Here is a 22,492-nt window from a genome sequence, read left to right as displayed (position 1 = left end):
AGGATGGACTGGTTGGATCTCCTTGCAGTCCAAGGGACTCTCAAGAGTCTTCTCCAACACCACAGTTCAAAAGCATCAATTCTTTGGCACTCAGCTTTCTTTATAGTCCAACTCTTACATCCATACATGACTACTGGAAAAACCATAGCCTTTACTAGATGGACCTTTGTTGGCAAAGTAATGTCTCTGCATTTTAATATGCTGTCTAGGTTGTTCATAACTTTTCTTCCAAGGAGCAAGCGTCTTTTAATTTCATGGCTGCAATCACCATCTGCAGTGATTTTGGGAAGTCCGTCACTGTTTCCACTGTTTCCCCATCTATTTGCCATGAAGTGATGGAACCAGATGCCATGATCTTAATTTTCTGAATGTTGAGTTTTAAGCAAAATTTTTCACTCTCTTCTTTCACTTTCATCAAGAGGCTCTTTAGTTCTTCTGCTTTCTGCCAGAAGGGTGGTATCATTTGCTTATCTGCAGTTATTGATATTTCTCTCGGCAATCTTGACTCCAACCTGTGCTTCATCCAGTCCAGCATTTCTCATGATGCACTCTCCATATGTTAAATAAGCAGGGTGACGATATACAGTCTTGACATACTCCTCTCCCTATTTGGAGCCAGTCTGTTGTTCCATGTCCAGTTCTAACTATGGCTTCTTGACCTGCATACAAATTTCTCAGGAGGCAGGTCAGGTGGTCTGGTATTCCCATCTCTTTCAGAACTTTCCACAGTTTGTTGTGATCCACACAGCCAAGGGCTTTGGCATAGTCATTAAAGCAGAAGTAGATGTTTTTCTGGAACTCTCTTGCTTTTTTGATGATCCAACAGATGTTGGCAATTTAATATCTGGTTCCTCTGCCTTTTCTAAATCCAGCTTGAACATCTGGAAGTTCACTGTTCACATACTGTTGAAGCCTGGCTTGGAGAATTTTAAGCATTACTTTACTAGTGTGTGAGATGAATGCAATTGTGCAGTAGTTTGAACATTCTTTGGCATTGCCTTCTTTTGGGATTGGAATGAAAACTGACCTTTTCCAGTCCTGTGGCCACTGCTGAGTTTTCCAAATTTGCTGGTATACTGAGTGCAGCACTTTCACAGCATTACCTTTTAGGATTTGAAATAGCTCAACTGGAATGCTATCACCTCCACTAGTTTTGTTCGTAGTGATGTTTCCTAAGGCCCACTTGACTTCACATTCCAGGATGTCTGGCTCTAGGTGAGTGATCACACCATCGTGATTATGTGGGTTGTGAAGATCTTTTTTGTATAGTTCTTCTATATATTCTTGCCACCTCTTCCTAATATCTTCTGCTTCTGTTAGATCCCTACCATTTCTGTCCTTTATTGTGCCCATCTTTGCATGAAATGTTCTCCTGTATCTCTAATTTTCTTGAAGAGATCTCTAGTCTTCCCCATTCTATTGTTTTCCTTTATTTCTTTGCACTGATCATTGAGGAAGGCTTTCTATCTCTCCTTGCTATTCTTTGGAACTCTGCATTCAAATGGATATATCTTTTCTTTCCTTCTCTGCCTTTCACTTGTCTTCTTTTCATAGCTATTCTTAAGGCCTCCTCACACAATCATTTTGCCTTTTTGCATTTCTTTTTCTTGGGGATGGTCTTGATCCCTGCCTCCTATGCAATGCCACGAACCTCTGTCCATAGTTCTTCAGGCACTCTGTCTGTCAGATCTAATCCCTTGAAAATTAAATCTAGCAAATTAATTGAACCCAAGTAGGGTGTCGTTGGAACCTCCAAACTATAGCTGGTTGGTCAGTAGCCTAAGCAACAACCTGGACTTTCATTTGGCTTTTGAAGTGGAGGAAGCAGTCTTGTATTAATAGGACTGCACTCAACCTGTGGAATCTGATGCTTTCTCAGGTAGTTGGTGTCAGAATTGTTCTGAACTGTAGGACTTCCATCTGGTGTCACAGAACTGCTTGGTGTGGATCCACCCACCTCAGTGGAGTCAGGGGCAGAGCCCTCACCTACCCTTTCCCCAGTCTCTCACTCCTCTCGCTCAGTCCGCTGATCTCTTGGCTTTTCTGGGAGTATTCGAGCAATCCTATTGCAGGACTTTTTCACCAACTCCTCCTTCTCTCTGGAACTCTTCCTAGTATCCTCATGGCTCACTCCCTCACTTTGTCAAGGTGCCATCTTGGCTGTCACCTTATCAGAAAACTCTTCCCTGACGACCCCCACCTCCTTCTTATCATTCTCTATCTCCTTACTCTGAATATTTTTGTTTGTGTCATTCATAATAGCTGCTTTTTATTGGCTGTCTTACTCCCCAGTCTCCATCAGATAGGAACTCCTAAAGAGCAGTGGTCTAATTAGGTGTGAACTGCTGTATTTTATCCACTCCAGTGTTCTTGCCCTGAGAATCCCAGGGATGGGGGAGCCTGGTGGGCTGCCGTCTATGGGGTCACACAGAGTCGAACACGACTGAAGTGACTTAGCAGCAGTAGCAGCAGCTGTATTTCCAGGCATTAATACAATGTCTGGCTCTGTATTATAGTAGCACTTACCATAGTAGTAATTAATTATTTGTTAATGAATCCTACTTACTCAGGGACAGTCAGTTAATATCATAGGACATATCCTTTGTGTTTTTTTTTTCTATTTGAGTGACTGTCTCACTATACTCATCAATATTAGCAGTTGTTTTCCACTTGTCAATTAGCCAGGTTTTATTTTATTTTTATGTATTAATAAAGCTAACATTTGTGTAGGTTATCAACTATTTATATTGTTTCTTTTTTTAATTTTTGTTTCCATCATTAGCCCATTTTTAAAATTGAGGCACAGATTTTTTCTTATTGATTTCTAAGGGCTCTTAATATATTAAGCCTTGGTAATTTTCTTCCAGTTAACCATTTAGGAAGTAGTTGAAGGAGTTGGACAGATGGAGAAGAAAGAGAAAAGAGGAAGGGCCCCAAACCAAAGGCGACATTCTTAGCTTTGCCTCTTTCTTGAGCTCAAGTCCCACATTTCTAACCTTCTACTGCATGTTCTCCTGCTACCCTAAACTCTGCATGGCAAAAACTCAGTGTATCATCTTCAAGTGATGTCTCGCTGTTGACTCTTCTATTCATATTCACAGTGCTGTCCTTCTCTCTGCTTCTCGGGCTAGAAACATCTTCATCATGTTTCTCAGTCTTTTGCTCTTTCTTGTTCCTAGTTTAGACTTTTCAGCCCCTTGCACTCCACTGTCCCACAGTAGGTTCACTTTCTGTAATTGCCTCCCTCTGGTCTGCCTTCCACACTTCCACAAAATTAATCTTTCTGATTAATTTGCCATGCTGATTAATTTGCTGTTCTAATTTGCCATTTCTCTGCTAAAAGCCCCTTTAATATATCCCCATTATTTAAATAATACCTTCCAGAGATATCAGATGTCTCCTGTGGCCACAAGTCACCTGCTCTTCTGTTTATCTCACTTTCTAACTTCTTGGTCCAATCTGCCATCTTTGACCATCACTGCACTGCCCGCCTCTGGGTCTTTGAGTCATGTTGTTCTCTGTCTTAGAAATGCTTGTTCTCCCATATTTGCCCATCAAAACCCTCCTCATCCTTCAAGGCTCAGACCAAATGTTGTTTCTTTCTTGAAATCTTCTCTGTTTATGCAGTCCAAAAGAGATCTTTCTCTCTCTTTCAAACTTTGATGATACTCATAATTTGTCTCTTTATAGACAGTTGTTTTATGGACTTGCTATTTTTGCCTGTTTTATTTACTGTCATGAGTTATAAATTCCTTGATGTCAAAGATTTTTGTCTTGTTTATCTGTCCTCTTACCATAGCATCTGGTACCAGGCCTTGCATATAGCAAGTGCTCAGAAACTGTTCAATAAATTAAGAAAGGGTGAACAGCTCAGAAACCACATTATAACCTTATATATAAGATGAATTGAAGGTCATTTTCAAAACCCTTTTTCACATTCCCATATTGCAATTTGAGAAAACTGGATTTTGTTTCTGTCTTTATATCTTGTTATTTATACATCAGACTGTACTGGGATAGAATTGTCCCTTTGTTTTTCTCTACTTCCTTATCTGTTTTCAGGTGCCATCAGAATTGTTCTCTCCATCTTCTAATAATACTTACCAAATCTGGATACCATTCTGTAGAGAGTACTTCTCAGACTTGGCTGCACATTAGAATCACCAGGGGAGCTTTTCTATTCCTGAAGCTCAGGCCTTACCCAGACCAAAGGAAATCAATCTCTGAGGGTGGATTCAGGCATCAGGGTTTGTGGTTACAACTTGCCAGGTGATCCCAATGTGCAGCCAAGGTTGAGGACTGTTCTCCAACCCTCGTACCCTCATGTGTATCAGAATCGACTGGTGAAATGCTAAAATTAAACCCTAACCTCCTCTAGTGAGCAAGTACTTTGTTCTTTTATGAACTCTGATCCTGATCCACACCAGTGATGAGAACCCTTCTAGCTAAACCTCTCCTAGGTAAGACAATACAACCTGGTTAAAATTCATGGTTTTATCTACCAGGTCCTAGAAAATGATGTTTATTCTGGTGGGATTTTTATAAAGCTTCTTCTGGAATATATCAGGTCACACAATGAACATGTTTACAGGCGGTGCTGTCTTCACGATGGCATCTCCTGAATGTTAGAAGGACGTTTTTTCACCAATTTAAACTATTTTCATCTAGGTTGTAGCACTATAAACTTTTAATGCAAAGGAAGTAATTTTGAGGAGGGGAACATGACACTGTTATATTCTGTTAAAAAAAGATGAATAACATGTGATGTTTAATGTACGCCTTTGGGATAAATTCAAGGCACACTCTCTGCAGATCCTTGAATGTCTCTGGAGTGGGAGAGAAATAATTCTGTAACGTTGAAGGCTATTTCTGTTAGAGCTTAAGGTGGGATACTACAGAGAATTTGGGTTTCCTTTGTTCATGGATGAAAATAGACTCAAAGAACTGTCATTAACACTGGAAAAAGATTGGTGAAATTGAGACTATTATTACCTACCTTGTCCATCTGAATGCTTCCAAAGCATAGAGAGCTGAAGTCCTGTCTATTTTTCCTGGACAGATATTGTGGAATTGTTCATTTTTCACATCATTGGTTACTGTTCAGCTCCACTCAGATTCATCAGGCACATTACATTTCTCCCTTCCTTTGAAATATTTTCATTTTGGGTTAGACGCTCTTTAAATTCTCCTTTGGCTCAAAAAGTCTTTTATTCTGACCCCTTGGCTTTTCAACTTGAAATAATCAGGCTTTTGTCTCCAAACATGGTGCTCTTAACAAGAATATCTCAGTATAGGATCGGAATGTCTGCTCTACTTTTGATTTTTCCACTTATTTTCCCAAACAGTCTGTCTTTGCATTTTGAAAGATTTCATAGCAATGGAGTTCCTAGGCCATTATCACTGATTAGGAGTAGATGTAGAATTTGTAGATACATTTCTAGAATGTATAATATATATTGACTTTGCACGCTAAGTCTCTTCAGTTGTGTCTGACTCTTTGTGACCCTATGGACCACAGCCGACCAGGCTCCTCTGTCCATGGGATTCTCTAGGCAAGAATACTGGAGTGGTGGGTTTCTATTTCCTTTAGTTAATAAATAAATCAAACATTTCAAGCTTTTCTAGTCTTTGTGAAAACTTTAAAGGCCCCACAAAAAGGAAATGGATATTGTTAATACAGATGACATATAGCTATTTAATTGTGTTTTGTTTTTAATTTATTCTTTATTTGTGGTCATTGCTCAGGAAATTTTGTACTTCTTAATGAAGTAAGGAAAGACTGCATTTCCTTCTATTCTAAGACATTAACTTTATGGAATGACTACATCAGATATATATCTCAGGATTCACTTAAAATGGAAGACAGTAGAGAGGTTTCAACTGAGTAAAATATTCCTTTTGTTTGATAACTGAAAAAAACATGCAGTTTAAAATGTGTTTATAGCTTCTCGCCTGTGGCATTATTTCGTGTTATTGTCATTTTTTTAACACCTGATGTGATACATGCTTATTTACTTTTCCTTCTGATAACACTCATTCTTCATTTCTTTCCTTAGAAAATGAAAATAGCACTCTATATAAGAATAATTCTGTGGGTTGTAAGTCTTCTTGTTAGGCAGCAGAGGGCACTGTGGGGCAGAGACTCACAGGAAGAGGAGCAGTGTATGAGAGATACTGGGCAAGTGTCCTGGCTTCTGTTGATAGGTCTTGAATTACCCAAATATATGGTCTAAGTTCTGGTTCCATTGAAAGGAGCTACAAATATATACGTAGAAGGGGAAAATAGGCAAATAATGAAAATATGACTTTCATGCTCTTCAGATGAACAATTCTTTTAAGAAGAGGGCCAATATCAAGAAATGGATTTTTTTTAATTGGGTTATAATTCTCATATTATAAAATTATTCTTTAAAAATATACAGTTCAGTGAGTTTGGGCATAATCAGAAGGTGGTTTGACTAACATGTCATTACTACCAAAAAGAGATCTTGTATACAAAAGTAGATACTCCCCATTCCTTTTTCCCCTAGCCCCTGGCAACTACAAATCTACTTTCTGTCTCTCTAGATTTACCTATCCTGGACAGTTCATATAAATAAAATCATATAATATATGGCTTTTGTGTCTGGCTTCTTCACTTACTATGATGTTTTCAACCCTCAATCATGTTGCAGCATACATCAATACTTCATTCTTTTTTGTAGTTAAAAAAATGTTCTGTGGAATTAATATCCTGCATTTTGTTTATCCATTTATCAGTTGATGAACATTTGTGTTTTTTCCTTTTTTTGACCATTGTGAGTAATGCTGCTAGGAACATTTGTGTACAACTATTTTGTGTGAACATATGTTTTTATTTCTCTTGGATATATACCTCGGGTGGAATTGTTGGATCCTGCAGTAACTATGTTTAACTTCTGAGTGGCTGCCAAACAGTTTCCTCCAGTGGCTGTACCATTTTACATTCTAGGAGTGTTTGAAGTTTTCAGTTTCTCCACTTCTTCACCAACACTCATGTCCTTTTGATTATAGCCATTCTAGTGAGTCTGTAGTGGCATTTCACTGTGATTTTGATTTGCATTTACAAGAAATAGAGTCTTTTAGGATCCTTTAGGGTCCGTGAATTTATTTCAGAACTACAATTTACCTTGCTACATCATTCTAACTACACCATCTTTCCATCTTCTGGGTTGTCTATTGGGCACACGTGGAGATTGAATTTTAACAATGTTTTCCTTCTTCTCTCCTCCTCCCTCTTTTCTCTTACTATTTTTTCTCTCCCTCTCTCCCTCCCTCCTTCTCTTCTTCTTTTCCTTCCTTTCTTCTGACCAGATGCTGGCAAGGCTGCTTTCCTCATGGGCATTAACTCCTCTGAGCTGGTGAAGGGCTTGATCCATCCTAGAATCAAAGTTGGTAATGAATATGTTACTAGAAGTCAAAATGTAGAACAGGTAAGTTACTTCCAGAGTATTATGATTCTATCCTCTTGTACTAATTGTACACAGGTTTTATTTGTGTATTTTTCAACTTCTGATGTCTGTAACAAGGGCTTCTATAAAAAAGTGAAAAGGAATTACTATGATGAGTATTCTGTTTTCATCTGTGATGCACACTACAGTAAATGCTCTTGTGTTAAGAGTCTTTCTTTTTTTTATTTTATTTTTTAACTTTACAATATTGTATTGGTTTTGCCATATATCAAAATGAATCTTTCTAGTCTGAAAGATACCATTTTGACAGTTTCCCCTTAAGCAACAAGTCTCTTCAGATTCAGGGAAGTCCTTTACATTTTATAATAAACATCTTTGTGGTCTAGCTAAGAGGCTCTTAAAAATACAGTTTCTGATATGAATAAAATTGGTAAATTGAAATCTATTCACCTATTTGGAATATTAACTTTTTAGGCTATCAGATGCATTCATTAAGAAAGGGTTTCAGCACATATGCTGAAGTTAGCATTCAAAGAGGGGGAAAAATGAGAACCAAAGTGAGAGATGGAAGGTCATATAGGTTTGTTTTGTTCAGTATCCAGGAGAATATTTTAATGATAGAATAATGAGTGCTCTAAGAAGTGTTGATCCTGAGGCTGTGCAGTAAATAGTCACAGGACAGCCAACTAGTGGGACCATCTAAATATGATAGTGTATTTCAAAATAATAATTGACATCTGCAACGTGCCAGTATGAGACAAGCCCTGCTACAGTAACATACACATTAAAATCCTAGTGACAATAAAATGGGCATTTATTTCTTACTCACACCAAGCCCAATACAGATTAGACCGCCTTCTTCAATTTTGTCCTCAGGCCATCTGGAACGCATGGCCTCCAGTGTTGCTGCACAGGGGAAAAATGATTTGTGAAGAAAGCACACACACTTTAACTGCCTGGGGCTAGAAGTGATATCACGTTTAGTAAGATTCTATTGGTGAAAACTAGTCAAATTCTCTCCTTAGCTACTGTGGGGCTGAGAAGTGTAGTCTTTCTGGAAAGAGAAAGTGGTTTGATCACATATAACATGTAAAAAGCATTCATATTATCTCCTTCCATTCCTACAACAAAACTCAGAGGTATAAGTATCCTTACCCGCAAGGATACTTATGTATTTTCCAGTTGAGGAAACCGAGGGTTAGGGAACATAAGTAACATTCCAAAGGACACCCAGATAGTATTCAGGTGACACTTAGACTGTCTTATTCTGTATACATCCCAAATCTGAAAATGAGATAGACAAATGTGCAACTTTGTGACAGAAGACAGTTATTTTGACAACAATAAACTCTCTTCCTTTTGATATGTTTATAGAAAGACAGTTGGTGTGACTGTCATTTAAAACATTTCAACAACTAATCAAAACCAATTTCCTAGTTCAGCTTACTCTGTAACTAAATAAGCTTATCTCTACCATAATATCAACTCTATGGGAACAATTTGCCCGCATTTTTGTCCTCCCTGGTGACCTGAGCTCTTGAGGCCATGGACTGTGTCTAATTCATCTTAGTACCCCAGCGTCTAGCACGGTGCCCTGCAAGCGGTAGGTTCTCCATAGATGTTAAAATAAATGAAATATTGACTGACATTAAGCCATGCTCAGTGGGACAAGTAGTTGAGCTATTTCTTCATAGTGAGGCTGGAGATGTCTGGCAGCTTCTTGCCTTTTAAGACATTCACCACCACATGCATGCACGACATGCTATGATTATAGAACAAGGACTTGCTCAGTGTAAAACTAATGAGCCCATAGGAGGACTGAAATCAAACCTTCGTCTCTTTAATATTGTGTTCTCGGGGACTGAGTTACCACACCAGCCTCTACTATAATGGAATCAGTGAAGCAAGCTAATATATTATTATTCAACATTAAAAGAAAGAAAACCCTCATCCTCCATGCCCCCCTCCCCTACCCACCTTCTTGCTTAAGCACTCTCTTTTCCTCCATCTCCTGAAGACAGAGTAAGAAAGCACACTGTAAGGCTTTTCTTTTCTTAGGAATTTTACCGACTTTATAGAGACAATTGTCACTGCTAAGAATAGAGATGTATATGCTCTGTTGATGACAATTGCAAAAGATGGCAAAAATTCTTGCAGTGTTAACACTTTATACAAAACTTAGTTCTAGTTCTTATGCTATCTAATTCTGCCTCTTTGGTCAAATACTCCATCTCTCTGAGCACCCCATGAAGAGGTTAAATTCTTCTGTGGGTCTTGGTGGAACAATGATTGGCATCTAAAGGAGATAATTCTTCATGTATGAGAGTGTCCCACACATTGAAGGAGGTTTTGCATTCCTGCTCCCAGGTGCTAAATGCCAGCAACACTCTCAGTCACTGATCATGGGAAAATGCCCATCCTGTTCCAAAGTGCCCCCTTCCCTTGAGTGGAGCGTGTACCATCTTGAATTGGGAGCCACTATACATGATTATCCAGAGAAGGCAAAGGCACCCCACTCCAGTACTCTTGCCTGGAAAAATCCCATGGACAGAGGAGCCTGGTGGGCGCAGTCCATTGGATCGCTAAGAGTCGGACACGACTGAGTGATTTTACTTTCACTTTTCACTTTCATGCATTGGAGAAGGAAATGGTAACCCACTCCAGTGTTCTTGCTTGGAGAATCCTAGGGACGGGGGAGCCTGGTAGGCTGTCGTCTGTGGGGTCACACAGAGTTGGACATGACTGAAGCGACTTAGCAGCAGCAGCATACGTGATTACCAGGAACCAAGGCTCTTTAGGTCTAGTATTTTAAAATTCTAGGAGAGTTCTAACTATGCTTATTAGAAATAAGTTATTTTACTTTAAAAAGATTAATAATGATCAAACAATAATAATAATCAGTAGTTTTTCAATGCTCAGTGTGGATGCTGTGTTATGTGCTTTGTATGCATAGTTCATTCAATCAAACAGCAAGTCTGCAAAGTTGATCTTATTTATGCTTCCATTTTATTAAAAACAGTGAACTTAGATTAACTGCTCAAAGCAACATGGATAGTAAAGACTGGATCAAGGATGAGGAAGTGATAAAAGTGGAGAAGGGATAGGAAAGGGGGAACTAGCATTTATTAGGTTGACTCTAAGTGCCAAATACTGTGCTATGTATATTTGCATCTTCTGTCTAATTAAATCTCTTCCAACAACCATGAGACAAGCATATTTTAATATTATTTTGCAGATGAGGAAGGCAGGGATCAAGGTGGTTAAAAATACAGCTATTTGACTCCACTTCTTTTCAGTTTTGTTTTTTCTATCCTATACTATTGACCCCCAAGTAATCAAAGTCTTTGAGGTTATTTTATTTTATTTTTTAAAATTTAAATTTATTTATTTTAATTGGAGGCTAATTACTTTACAATATTGTATTGGTTTTGCCATACATCAACATGAATCTGCCATGGGTATACACGTGCTCCCCATCCTGAACCCCCCCTCCCACCTTCCTCCTCGTACCATCCCTCTGGGTCATCCCAGTGCACCAGCTCCAAGCATCCTGTATCCTGCATTGAACCTGGACTGGCGATTCATTTATCATATGATATTATACATGTTTCAATGCCATTATCCCCAGTCATCCCCCCTCTCCGTCTCCCACAGAATCCAAAAGACTGTTCTATACATCTGTGTCTCTTTTGCTGTCTCGCATACAGGGTTATCGTTACCATCTTTCTAAATTCCATATATATGCGTTAGTATACTGTATTGGTGTTTTTCTTTCTGGCTTACTTCACTCTGTATAATGAGGTTATTTTAAAAAGAGCTCAGTCATGAATCTGTTTAACCTCTGCTACAATTTCAGGCTTTCTTCCTGTTTTTCACTACTCCCCAGCTGCGGCCAGTTTCTCTCTCACTCCCACTTCTCAAGTATTTAGGGAATTAATAGGTGGGGAGCAAGTTAGTCACGTTCTTTTTAAACTTTCAAAGTGACTGCTGTAGACAGAGAGTGATTTCCTCGATGCTCTGGAGGATAAAAATCATTCTCGGTGCTTTACTTGTGCGTGTGTGCTCTTGATGCCAATAATAAAAAACTGTGATGCCATCCGGATTACGGATTACTGTGGAAATGACTCAAGATAACTGATCAGGGAGTGGGTGACTCATAACTAAATCACCGCCAGACACCAACTGGCTCCTGCTGTGCGCACTGTCCTGGGCAGCCGAAGGATGGATGTGATAGGCCTGTTTTAAATGTTAAGTCGTTGGAGCGCATTCCCCTGCCAGGCTTGGAGACTGTCCAGCTGAAATTCACTCCTCCTTGAAGTCTGTCAGAAAGCTGCTGCGACAGCGGCGCCTGCGAGTCATGGCAGCAGGATCTACATCCGCAAAACAGCAGCATCACGCGCAGAGGTTGGAGCTCTCCCCAGTAGGTTAGGAGAGTGCCTTTGACCCACACCTCCAGGGAGGGGAAATGTAGCCTCAGTTTTATAGTACAGGAATCTGAGTCAGAACAATGCACTAAATTGCCATTCTCCCTATGCAGAGTTGAGGGCAGCCGTGGGAACTAATAAAATAGGTGGAAGCTGAGGCTGGAAAGAATCTTCAAGAGCATAACTCAGGGGAAGACACTGTACCCTAGAGAGACTGGGTCACTTGCCAAAAGTTATGCAATTTATTAGCAGCAGCAAGAAAGGGCTAGGAGATTCCATATTCCTAACCTACTCTACCAGCATTTTTGAAACTTTATGGTGTGTGGGAGTCAGAGGGGATTGTGCCAGAGTGCAAATTCTGATTCATTGGTCTGGGAAGAGATGCTGGGCATTGGCATCTTTAAAAAGCTCTCAGGTGATGCCGATGCTGCAGGTCTTAGGACCACACTCTGAACAGCAAGGTTTTAGAACATGTTGCCACCCTACCCCAGGAGGTTTGGTCCTTTAGTGGTAAGAACATGAATCTCTCACAGGAGTGTCAGGTGGGGAGGCACCAGGCAGCTCACCTCCTTTCCAGTAACTCTCCTCCCTTCTCCTCCCTCCCTTCCTTCTCGCTTTACTCCTGTCCTTGCTTCTTTCTTCCTTTCTCCTTATCTTCAGCGTAAAGCTATAACCACAGAAAGCAGATAAATGTATGCTGGTTTTAGAGAATGCCCAGGATCAAAATGAACACTGTTGTCAGGCAAAGGACGACTTTTGATGTGGTTTTCAGGTGACCTATGCTGTTGGTGCCTTGTCTAAGTCAATCTATGAGAGAATGTTTAAGTGGCTGGTGGCACGTATCAACAGGGTCCTGGATGCCAAGCTGTCAAGACAATTCTTCATTGGCATTCTTGACATCACTGGTTTTGAGATGCTTGATGTAAGTATATCTGGTAAAAGTGAAGTTGATGTATATTTACAAGAGAATTAGACTATGTGAATTGAATGTCAGAAGATGTAGTCAGAGCATGATGAGAATCATTCTGTGCAAACTTAAACAGCTACTTTGGTTGGAAAAAGCTATTATTAATATTAACAAATGACAATAAAAATCATTATAATTAATAGTGCTAAGAAATTAATTCAGCCTTAAATAAAGGTAAATTAAGACATCTTTTATGATTTTGAATTGTAATATCATTAAATGTTAATTTCCTATCATAATCTTAATTTGCAGATATGTATGAAGGAGGTTAAGAATATAATTGAGCAATTTTTACTTATTGGGTTTATTTGCCAACATATGATAGTGGTTGTGGTTTTCTCTTTACATTTTCCAAGTGAACTTCTATTTTATTTTTTTAACTGAAGTATGTTTGACAATTAAAAATATATATTTAAGCAGAACAACTTGATTCAGTGCACATATACATTGTGAAATAATCAATACAATTAAGTTAATTAACATATCCATCACCTCCAATAATTACTATTTTCTCAATTTTATTTCTAATCACAACCTTGAAGTATAACAGTCTTGAACAACTTTGCATTAATTTTACCAATGAAAAGTTACAACAGTTCTTCAATCAGCATACGTTGGTTTTGGAGCAAGAGGAATATAGGAGAGAAGGCATTGACTGGGTGTCCATCGACTTTGGTCTGGATTTGCAAGCCTGTGTGGATCTTGTTGAGAAGGTGAGGCATGTTTCTCCCCCATCCATTTTTGTTTAAGAAGAATTGGCCCTGCTTGCTGTGTTGATCCGTGTCAGGACCCTGGCTCTGTCAAGGGGATGGGAAATAGGGTAGAAGAGCTCTGCACATATTCTCTTAATGGTTTTTCTGTGCAGCCCTGTGGCATCCTAACTAAACTCCCACATCTGTTACCTACTCCATCATCTCTAACTCACACTGTCGCTACACATTTACTGCTTACGCATGGCCTCCACTGTTAATGCGTGAGGAAGCTTGTTGAGATTAAAAATGGTCACGCTCTTGACTGGAAAAACACAGAGCTGAAAACATGAACACTGTAGGGCTTGGCTGATTAACATAAGGTGAATGAGTAGACCCAGAGCAGCTTAACGAAATTTGGCAAATTAGCATGCAAACAAACAACCACCATAAATCCTCAAGGCCACTACCTTGCAGGATGTAGTTTGTTCATTTAATTGGACAAGTACCAGTTAGTTTAAGTAATTTATGACAATACTTCATGGTTTATTAGTAAATTAGCTGCAGTGTATGGTTTCCAAATTCAGTGATGTTCCTACACTCTGAAATCTTTCCATGTGCTCTAGAAAAGATTAACCAGATTTGCCAGGGGAATTCAATATGGTTTTTCTGTGGCTTTGTCCAAGGGAGCAAGCATGATGGGGTGTGACCAGCTATGTGGCCTTATCTTTTGCAATAGTTGTGGATTGCAGTGAATTCTGCACACTGGTCTGGACAACTATGCTTTGCTCTCACATTTGATTCTCAGCAACCCTGTTCAGAAAGGGGTGAGGATGACTAAACTCTCACTGTCTTTTGTGGGGCCCAGATTTTATCAATCACTGTCCCATCCATTTTACATGTTAGATCTTTAGATGAAACTAAATCATCTTTGAAAATAGCCATTATTCTTAACAGGAGTGGACATCACATTGATTTTATTTATTTTATAACCAGTGAACTTCCTAGGGAGGGGACAGGCTGATTCAAAAAATGATGATAATGAACCAACTCGTGAGTTGACTAAAAGTAATGATAATAATGACTCGCCCATGATCTGGGAAATGTTTGATGGCCTTATTAGAGTTACAGTTTTCTAATTAGAAATGAAACAAGAGAACTGGAGCTCCTTCAAGGGACAGCTTTAACTTTGGGCAGTTGTCACCTATAAAATCTACTTACTCTAAATATGATAAAACACTGTATTCAGGCAGGAAGTTGGGATGCAGACATTATTCAACTCCTGATATGTCTGTGAGTGTTACAGATTTGTAGTTGATCTGAAGCCTATTATCTTATTTATGACAATCAAACTTATTCTAAGTAAGACACCAGCAACATTGATATAATTTCCTATTGTACTTTCTAGTGATATGATAAAACAAGGGAAAAATGAGTAAATGATAAAAGGAAAAGATAAGTGTTTGGTTTCCTGTGAGTTATTTCAAAGGTTCAGGTCAGGCAAATGTGGAATACTAAAACCTTTCTTGAAATGATTCTATATTTTGAAAAGATCATTGTGTTTGTTCAGTCTACATGAAGGAAATTTTTAGTAAATATTAATGATCAAACTCCCTCCTTGAAACAGACTGCATCATGAGAACTTTTCAAAGTTCGAAGGAACTAAAATACATCACTACATATAAAATATAGAATGCATCTGTGTGTTTATAAGGAAAAAGTTTTTATACATGTAAGTTTTGAGTTTTTATACTTATAAAAAAGTTTATATCAAGCTAAAAAACACATTTTCATGCCAACTTTGTTAATTTGGTCTTCAAGCATACAGTAACCTCCTTATATAAATGCAGTGAACAGATCTATTATAGGATTAACTTACACTTACCTCATTACTTGAATTATTCTAGTTTGTTTAGAACTTGAACATAAGTAATCTACATATTAAATATTAACATATGATTATATATTTATGATTTTACATAGGTATTGGTAAAGAGATTATTTTTATTTTTTTAAACAAATACATCCAAAATTATACATTTAGAAACTGTTGCTCCTGCAGTGGAGTCACCTTGAAAAGCTACATCCTTCTTTTAATTCAGCCATCTTGGAAAAAGTCCCTCACAGGATGGGGATTAGGATAAATTGTTAGATTTTTACTGTCTTCAGGAGAAAATTGACTTCAATACCAATCATCTTAACTGTTTTTGAATCCTAACTGTATTACCTATTTTTCACATAATTTGTCTAACTTAGCTAAATAACTCATGATTGTTTCTATGTAATAATCCCCAGTCAGACTATAGGCCATTTCCATGTGCCAATAGTCAAAGATGTCAGATATCCCATAGAAGTTTCTAAAATAATTTTGAATTCTGGTAGCATCTTGGCAATGAGTGTTGCCACTTCCCTAGTAGAGTTCTTTAGATATGCTAATTCTGATATTTTTGTTATAAAATGAATCATGTTAATATCTAGTTAGTTAACCCTTGAATGCATATGACTATTTTCTTCAAACATATTGCATTGTGTCTTTTTGCTCACAACTTTTACTTTCTGCCTCACCATTGCCCACAGTAAAGCAGCCCATGCCAAAGCTCAAACCCTAAGTCTTAGTGTTCACCTATCAATTAATTCCTTTGCTGAGGACCTAGATTTTAGTCACCTCTGGACCTACTCTACTAAGTGTTGGGAGAAATACAAACCAGAGGCATCATCCTGGCACTCAAGGAACTAAGGATATAATTAGCAAGATGTCTAAAGACCAAAACTTTTACTAGTTTTCAACTTTTAACAAGTAACTGTATTTAGCAGCTACTTGTTTTGATCATTTCCTTGTTACCCCAGTGGTGAGGGAGGGATTCTTCTCCTAGGGCTATGGGAATGGCTGACCACAAGACACCTGGCAGTAGACAGATGAGATCTACAGCATCTTAATAGTCACATATACTCACAGACTGGGGAGGAGGACACTGCATGCCATATGGGGCTGGCTGCACGGCAGTTGCCCTTAGAAGCAGAATGAATAATTGAGAGCTCTGGGAAGCAGGCTTTGTGGTAATAATAGGGTAAGGCGACCAGTGATTCCCACTGGAGGATGTGATTGGCTTGTTTAAATAATTCCATGGGCTGGTAGGGAACTGAAGTCCCTTACTCAAGAATCAGCTGGCTCTGTGCCTGTTCCCATGAGAAAGTATGTTGCAAGCCTGGAGGACAAAACCCACAGGAGCATGTGGGGAGGGGAACCTGTGATTAGGTTCTCCTGGCGTTCCCCAGATGTCAAAGCCCACAAAATGTTGGACCTTAATTTTAGGCCTAATACTTCATTACTATGTATAAAACTTTGAATTAAATGCTGTGTAAAACTTAAGCATTTGTTATAAATAGCACTTGCCCTTGGGACGTATGCAGTCAAACAGGAGATTTGTAAGTCTAATAAATGTAAAAATATGTTAGGATAAATGTGGTTAAGGCACAAAGGTTCACAGAACTCAAAAGAGCAGAGGTCACCTCTGCCTGCAGGAATATACAAAGGCCTGGGGGGAAAGGGGTATAATTTCAGCTGGGTCTGAAGAAATGGACATGATTTCAACAGGTGAAAAGAGGAAGACAGTAAGCATGCGGAGGGATGGGCAAGAGCAAAGGCTTAGAGACAGGAAAGTAATGGATGCGTTTAAAAATCTGACCAGAGTTTAAAATATTCAGAGGGAAGGGTTTAGAAGTTAAAAAAAGGGAGTCAGGCTGCAAAGGGATTTTAATGAATTTGTAACTTATTTTTAGGTGATGGTGAGCCAGAGAGGATTCCACACTGGGTAATGGGGTAGTCAGAGATGCTTGGGTTTACTCAGGTGGGTTTGTGTATGGGGTCAGGAATGGGAGAAAAGGCTAGAGTCAGGGTGATTAAAAAGTTGTTACAGCAAGTGAGAAATAGAGGCCTTGAATCAGGATAGCGGAAATGAAAATAGCAAGAAAGTGACAGATGTAAAAGAGAGGAGGGCTGAACTGATAATATTTGAAGAGGGAGAGGTTACAGCATTAATGTTCAGAGTCAGGGCAACTGACTCAGACCATTTACTGTGCAGTAGAGGACAACTGATGCTATGAGGCAGAACATAATTACTTCTTTCCCTGACCTATTTGGAGATTAATTTGCTAGAGGGCCTGATGTTTATTAGAAGTTTTATACTTCCTAAGCATTGGAGAAATGGAGAAGACCCTGAAGAAATAGAGCTTTTCCCTCCTCAGTGGTTTAATTGTTACATTTTGAGCTGTGATATCTATTTGCTTTGCATAAAGCATCCATTCATCCCCAAACGGAAGATGGCTTCATTGGAGTCCCAGGGACATGGCAGTCCTCATATATGGGAGGTGGCTCTGCTGGAGATGGGCTGCTGCTTGCTGTGAGGCTTTGACATGTCCATCTTATTAACATGAACCATCCCTGGAGATGTTTACATTTTTTAAATGATTCATTCTAGTGTTCATGAAAGGTTGACTATTTCTGTGGCAGGAAAATATGCAATACGAAATGGACTCCACGCCTCCAAGACTTGGTGACTCAGCTATTCAGTGTTATCAGATTTTCCTTCCTTCTTATTCCTCTCCACATTTATCATTTTGTCAAGAACCCACCAGGTCAATGCTGCCAGGAGCAAGACTTTGCATATTTGCTCACTGCATCATTCCCCACTTGGATACTTGGGAGGGAAGAAGATGTGCTGGAGTACAAGAGTTGTACAATATGTGCCAGATGTCCAAGAGTTGTTGATGGAATGTCGTTGAATGCATTTGCTGTAAAATGCAGATTCTAAGCCTGCTGTAAAATGCAGATTCTAAGACAAAAGAGGTAGAAGTCCGTGCATTAGAACAATAGACTCAGGTGGATCAAAAACATGTTCTTCAAGTATCTAATCATCCAAATTAGACCCATTCTTATGGCTCCAGTGGCATAATTCCAAACAAAGGATTTTAAACCCCAAAGAAATTTTCTTCTTTTATATCACCCAGCCAGAGCCTTAACTCGATGTTGGTGTGTTCTCTTTCCATGAAAATATTCAAGCCTAAGCTAGCCTACTTTTTAGAGGGAAATTGTAAAAGGAATTCAATGAGCTTTTAGGTGGGTTGGGCCAGAACTGTAAGGTCTCTCCCAAATCTGAGTTTGTGGTTCTTGGGTAGAATGGGTTGGTAGAGAATCATGAAATTTATGTTGTTGGGCCAAGGGATCATGGTTTTATCTCGGAACTCTCATGACATTTTCTGTTGCTTTATTGTCTGCTTATTATGTGCATGTCTTGCCTGCCCAGTTAGATGCTCTACAGCCAGAGCCCATGTTTGATTATCCTGTTATAGCCGGAAGTGTTTGGTACAGTGATTTGCTCATAGAAGGCATTTCAAAAATATTTGTGAAGGAGATAAATGAACATATAAACTCACAAGTAGATTTGCAAGTATAGGAATTCTTGATCTTTCCCTCGCCAAAGCTGTTTTTTCCCTGTGTATGTACCCTACGTTAGTTAATGGCAACGTCCACTACCCATTTGCTCAAACCAAAACTGCAGTCAGCCTTCCTCTTTCTACTACACCTCACATTCTATCCATCAGCAAGTTGTGACCCAGCTCCACTAACACCCATGTCACGTTTCAGTAACCGTTCACAGTCTCCAACACCATCACTTGTTTAGATCAGGGGTCAGCAAGCTATGGCCCTGCAGGCCAAATCCAGCCTGTAGCCTGTTCTTGGAAATAAAGTTTGAATGCAACATCATCACATTCATTGCTGCTTTCAGGACTGAAATGGCTGAGTTGATGGCAGGGAGCAGCAGAGACTCTGTGGCCCACAAAGTCTAAGAGCTTTACTGTAAGGCCCTTAAGAGACAAAGGTTGTTGACTGGGTCCTCTATTTCCTATCACATATCCTTTCTTGTTTGCTTTTTTAAATAACCCTTTATAAATGTAAAAACCATTTTTTGCTCACTGGCTTTCCAATAGAGACCACAGTCAGGATTAGCCAATAGGCTTTTCCTTGCCAACCAAAACAAATAATCCGTTTTAAGCATTAATTAAATCATAATCACTTTATTGTAAAAAATCTCCAAAGGCCTCTTATTTTAAAATAAAATCCAAATGTCCTCCCATGGCCTGGAAAGCCTCTAGGCTCCTGTACTGCATCCCTCTCTTCCCACACGCTATCTCCAACTAGTTCTGCTCAGTCCACACTTGTCTTTGGCAGGACCTCCAACTTGCTAAGAGTGCTCCTGCTTCAGGGCCTCTGCACTCTTCATTTTTCTGCCCAGAATGCTTGTATACATGTCTTCTCAGGATTTGCTCTTCTCATTCAGATCAGAAGGTTTTACTGAACTCGCCTACTAAAAGAGTTCTCACATAGCCTCTGTCGTTCTCTCTCTCTCTACTTTGCATGATTTCTTCAGGGTGCTTACAGCAAACTAAATTATTTATTTAGAGTTTATCTGTCTATTGTCAGTCAGCTCCACTAAACACCCCGAGGACAGATACTTTGTGTATGTGGCTCGTGACTGCATTGACAGCTCCTGCTGGTGTCTAGTACCTAGTAGATATTTAATAAATATTCGTTGAATGGATGATGGTCTAGTTGTATGTAGTGAAGATCCCTTGTCAACTAATTAGGTTTGTGGGAAAGAATTTACACTCATCCCCTAGTGAAAATACTGTTTATTAGTATTTTTTTTGTTTGTTTTTTCATCTACTGTTCATCTGTATCTCCAAGCAGCCAATGGGCATCTTTTCCATCCTCGAAGAAGAATGTATGTTTCATCAGGCTACAGATGTGACTTTCAATACCAAACTTTTTGACAACCATTTTGGAAAGTCAGTTCATTTCCAGAAGCCCAAGCCTGACAATAAGAAGAAATATGAAGCTGACTTTGAACTTGTCCATTATGCAGGAGTGGTAGGTTACTTCTAGACCCTTAGCCCTGAATTATCTTGCCTCTATTTCAAATGTACTCAGTCCGAATTTTTAGATAATATATAAGTAAATATATCTGTAAAGTTTAGATTAAATGAAGAGATGAACAAAATAAATCTCAGTTCCCCAAAAAAGTTGGTGTAGACTTTTAGTACTTAGGAAATGAAATACCATACTATAATAACAGAGGTCAAAAATTTCAAAAGTAGACTCTCTCACCCAATACAAAGTAAGACAGTTTCAGAAAGTCTCGGAGACCATCAAAGGCACGGGCTTTTCCTTATTCATCCTTTCTTTCAACTGCACATTGTGTGAATGAGTGATTTCAACTGATCTTTTTACTGAAGTTTTTTTTTTTTTTTTTCATTCTCTCATAAAGAGTCACTATGAGGTAATGGTCTCTGAACTATGACCAACAAAGATTCCTAATGCCCCTCACTCCCTCACCTCATTTCCCCACTGGGGGTATATGTGTGTGTGTGTGTGTGTTCACATACGTGCCTGTGCCCTTTCATTCTGCTTTTATGATTCTGGTCAGTGATTCTGGGTAGAAGAAAGAGAACTGATAAAGGATAAAATAATATTCGACCTAAAAATGACCTGCCAATTATACCTAGATATGTTTGTAACTCTCTTCTTTGATATCCTTGAATATTAATTATAATAATATTTACAGTGAAATGCTATAGCATTTATGGAGTGCTCACCTTGTGTCAGAGGCAGTTGTTTTATTCCATCTACTTTTGCCTATATGAAGGAGGGCTGATGTGAATTGTTTGTCCTGGAAACACCATCTATTTCTTCCACCCCCTCTGGTTTAGTGTTCCTCTCCCTCCCTGCCTCTTCTTCCCTCTCCCTCCCTCCCTTTCTCTTCCTTTTTTTCCACAGTGTAAATGGTAAAGCCTGAGAAGCTCTTTGGGTTGCACATAGGTTTCTGGAGTATTTTTTAAGTACTGTTACATTAAACTGATTTAAGTTCAAATGACATACACGATGTATGATTTTTTAAAAGAATTACATAATTTGCTAAGGAACTTATGCATTCTCCTTTTTTGTTACCTGAACTACATTCCTTTCCAAAGGTGCCTTATAACATCAGTGGCTGGCTTGAAAAGAACAAAGACTTTCTTAATGAAACAGTGGTGGCTATATTTCAGAAGTCATCCAACAGACTCCTGGCAAACTTTTTTGAAAATTACATCAGTACCAACACTGGTGAGTCAAACAATCTTCCTCAATTTTTCAGCCTTAGAATGGAGCCCACGTCTGCCTCAGTGCTTACAAAAATCCTGGCTTCTTTCCTGAGAGATGTGTGTCTGCTCCCTGTGGCCTGAGTCATCCCCTCTTATTAGCCTTTCCATCCTCAGGCTGGTGGTTCTTCGGGGAAACGGTGCTCTAAGGTAGATAGATTTCAAGGAGACTGCTCCAGCCTGCATTTATCTTCTAGTCAACCAAGTTGCAAAGAGAGAGCAGAAAACCATGTTTTGATGAATGATTTTTAGGAAATAACAAGCTCCTTTAATACATATCCCCCAAATATTTTGGAAATCTCCTTCACAGTGCTTTTATATTGCAGTAATGGAATTTTTATGAGCTTCATAAGGGCAGAGATTATGTCTCACTTGTTCAAGTGTGGCCTCAAGCATGTAACAGATGCCTGTTTAGCAGCCACTCTATAAATACTTGTTGACCAACTAATAACTAATCTTGTTTAGTAGTTTGTAATTTACAAAGCAGGGCTTCCCAGGTGGCTTAGTGGTAAAGAATGTGCCTGCCAATGCAGGAGACATGGGTTCAATCCCTGGGTTGGGAAGATCCCTTGGAGAAGGAAATGGCAACCCACTCTAATATTCTTGCCTGGAAAATCCTATGGATGGAGGAGCCTGGCAGATTGCTGCTCATGGAGTTGCAAAAGAATTTGACATGACTTAGCGACTACACAACAAACAACAACAGCAGTTTCCAAACTTTTCTAGATATGTTATCTTACTCAATCCTTGTCATGACTCTTTCCAGGAAATCTCTCCCTATCTTAC

The 22,492-nt window shown here is 39.1% G+C and overlaps 1 protein-coding gene across 1 annotated transcript in view; it reads left to right on the top strand.

Moving 5' to 3' along the window:
* The window catches only part of MYH15 (myosin, heavy chain 15), a 159,302-nt gene that overhangs the window by 38,101 nt on the left and 98,709 nt on the right, over positions 1-22,492 (top strand). The window contains exons 12-16 of the mRNA XM_010838558.1: positions 7,333-7,451; positions 12,627-12,776; positions 13,364-13,534; positions 20,259-20,438; positions 21,539-21,671. Coding sequence (XP_010836860.1) covers positions 7,333-7,451; positions 12,627-12,776; positions 13,364-13,534; positions 20,259-20,438; positions 21,539-21,671 — 753 coding nt within the window. The remainder of the gene's footprint in view (positions 1-7,332; positions 7,452-12,626; positions 12,777-13,363; positions 13,535-20,258; positions 20,439-21,538; positions 21,672-22,492) is intronic.

The sequence above is a fragment of the Bison bison genome, unplaced genomic scaffold (genome assembly GCF_000754665.1).
Source record: "Bison bison bison isolate TAMUID 2011002044 unplaced genomic scaffold, Bison_UMD1.0 scf7180017864098, whole genome shotgun sequence".
NCBI classification, from domain to species: domain Eukaryota; kingdom Metazoa; phylum Chordata; class Mammalia; order Artiodactyla; family Bovidae; genus Bison; species Bison bison.
The sequence above is the reverse complement of the archived record's forward strand: the minus strand, read 5'-3'. Positions and strand labels throughout refer to the sequence as shown.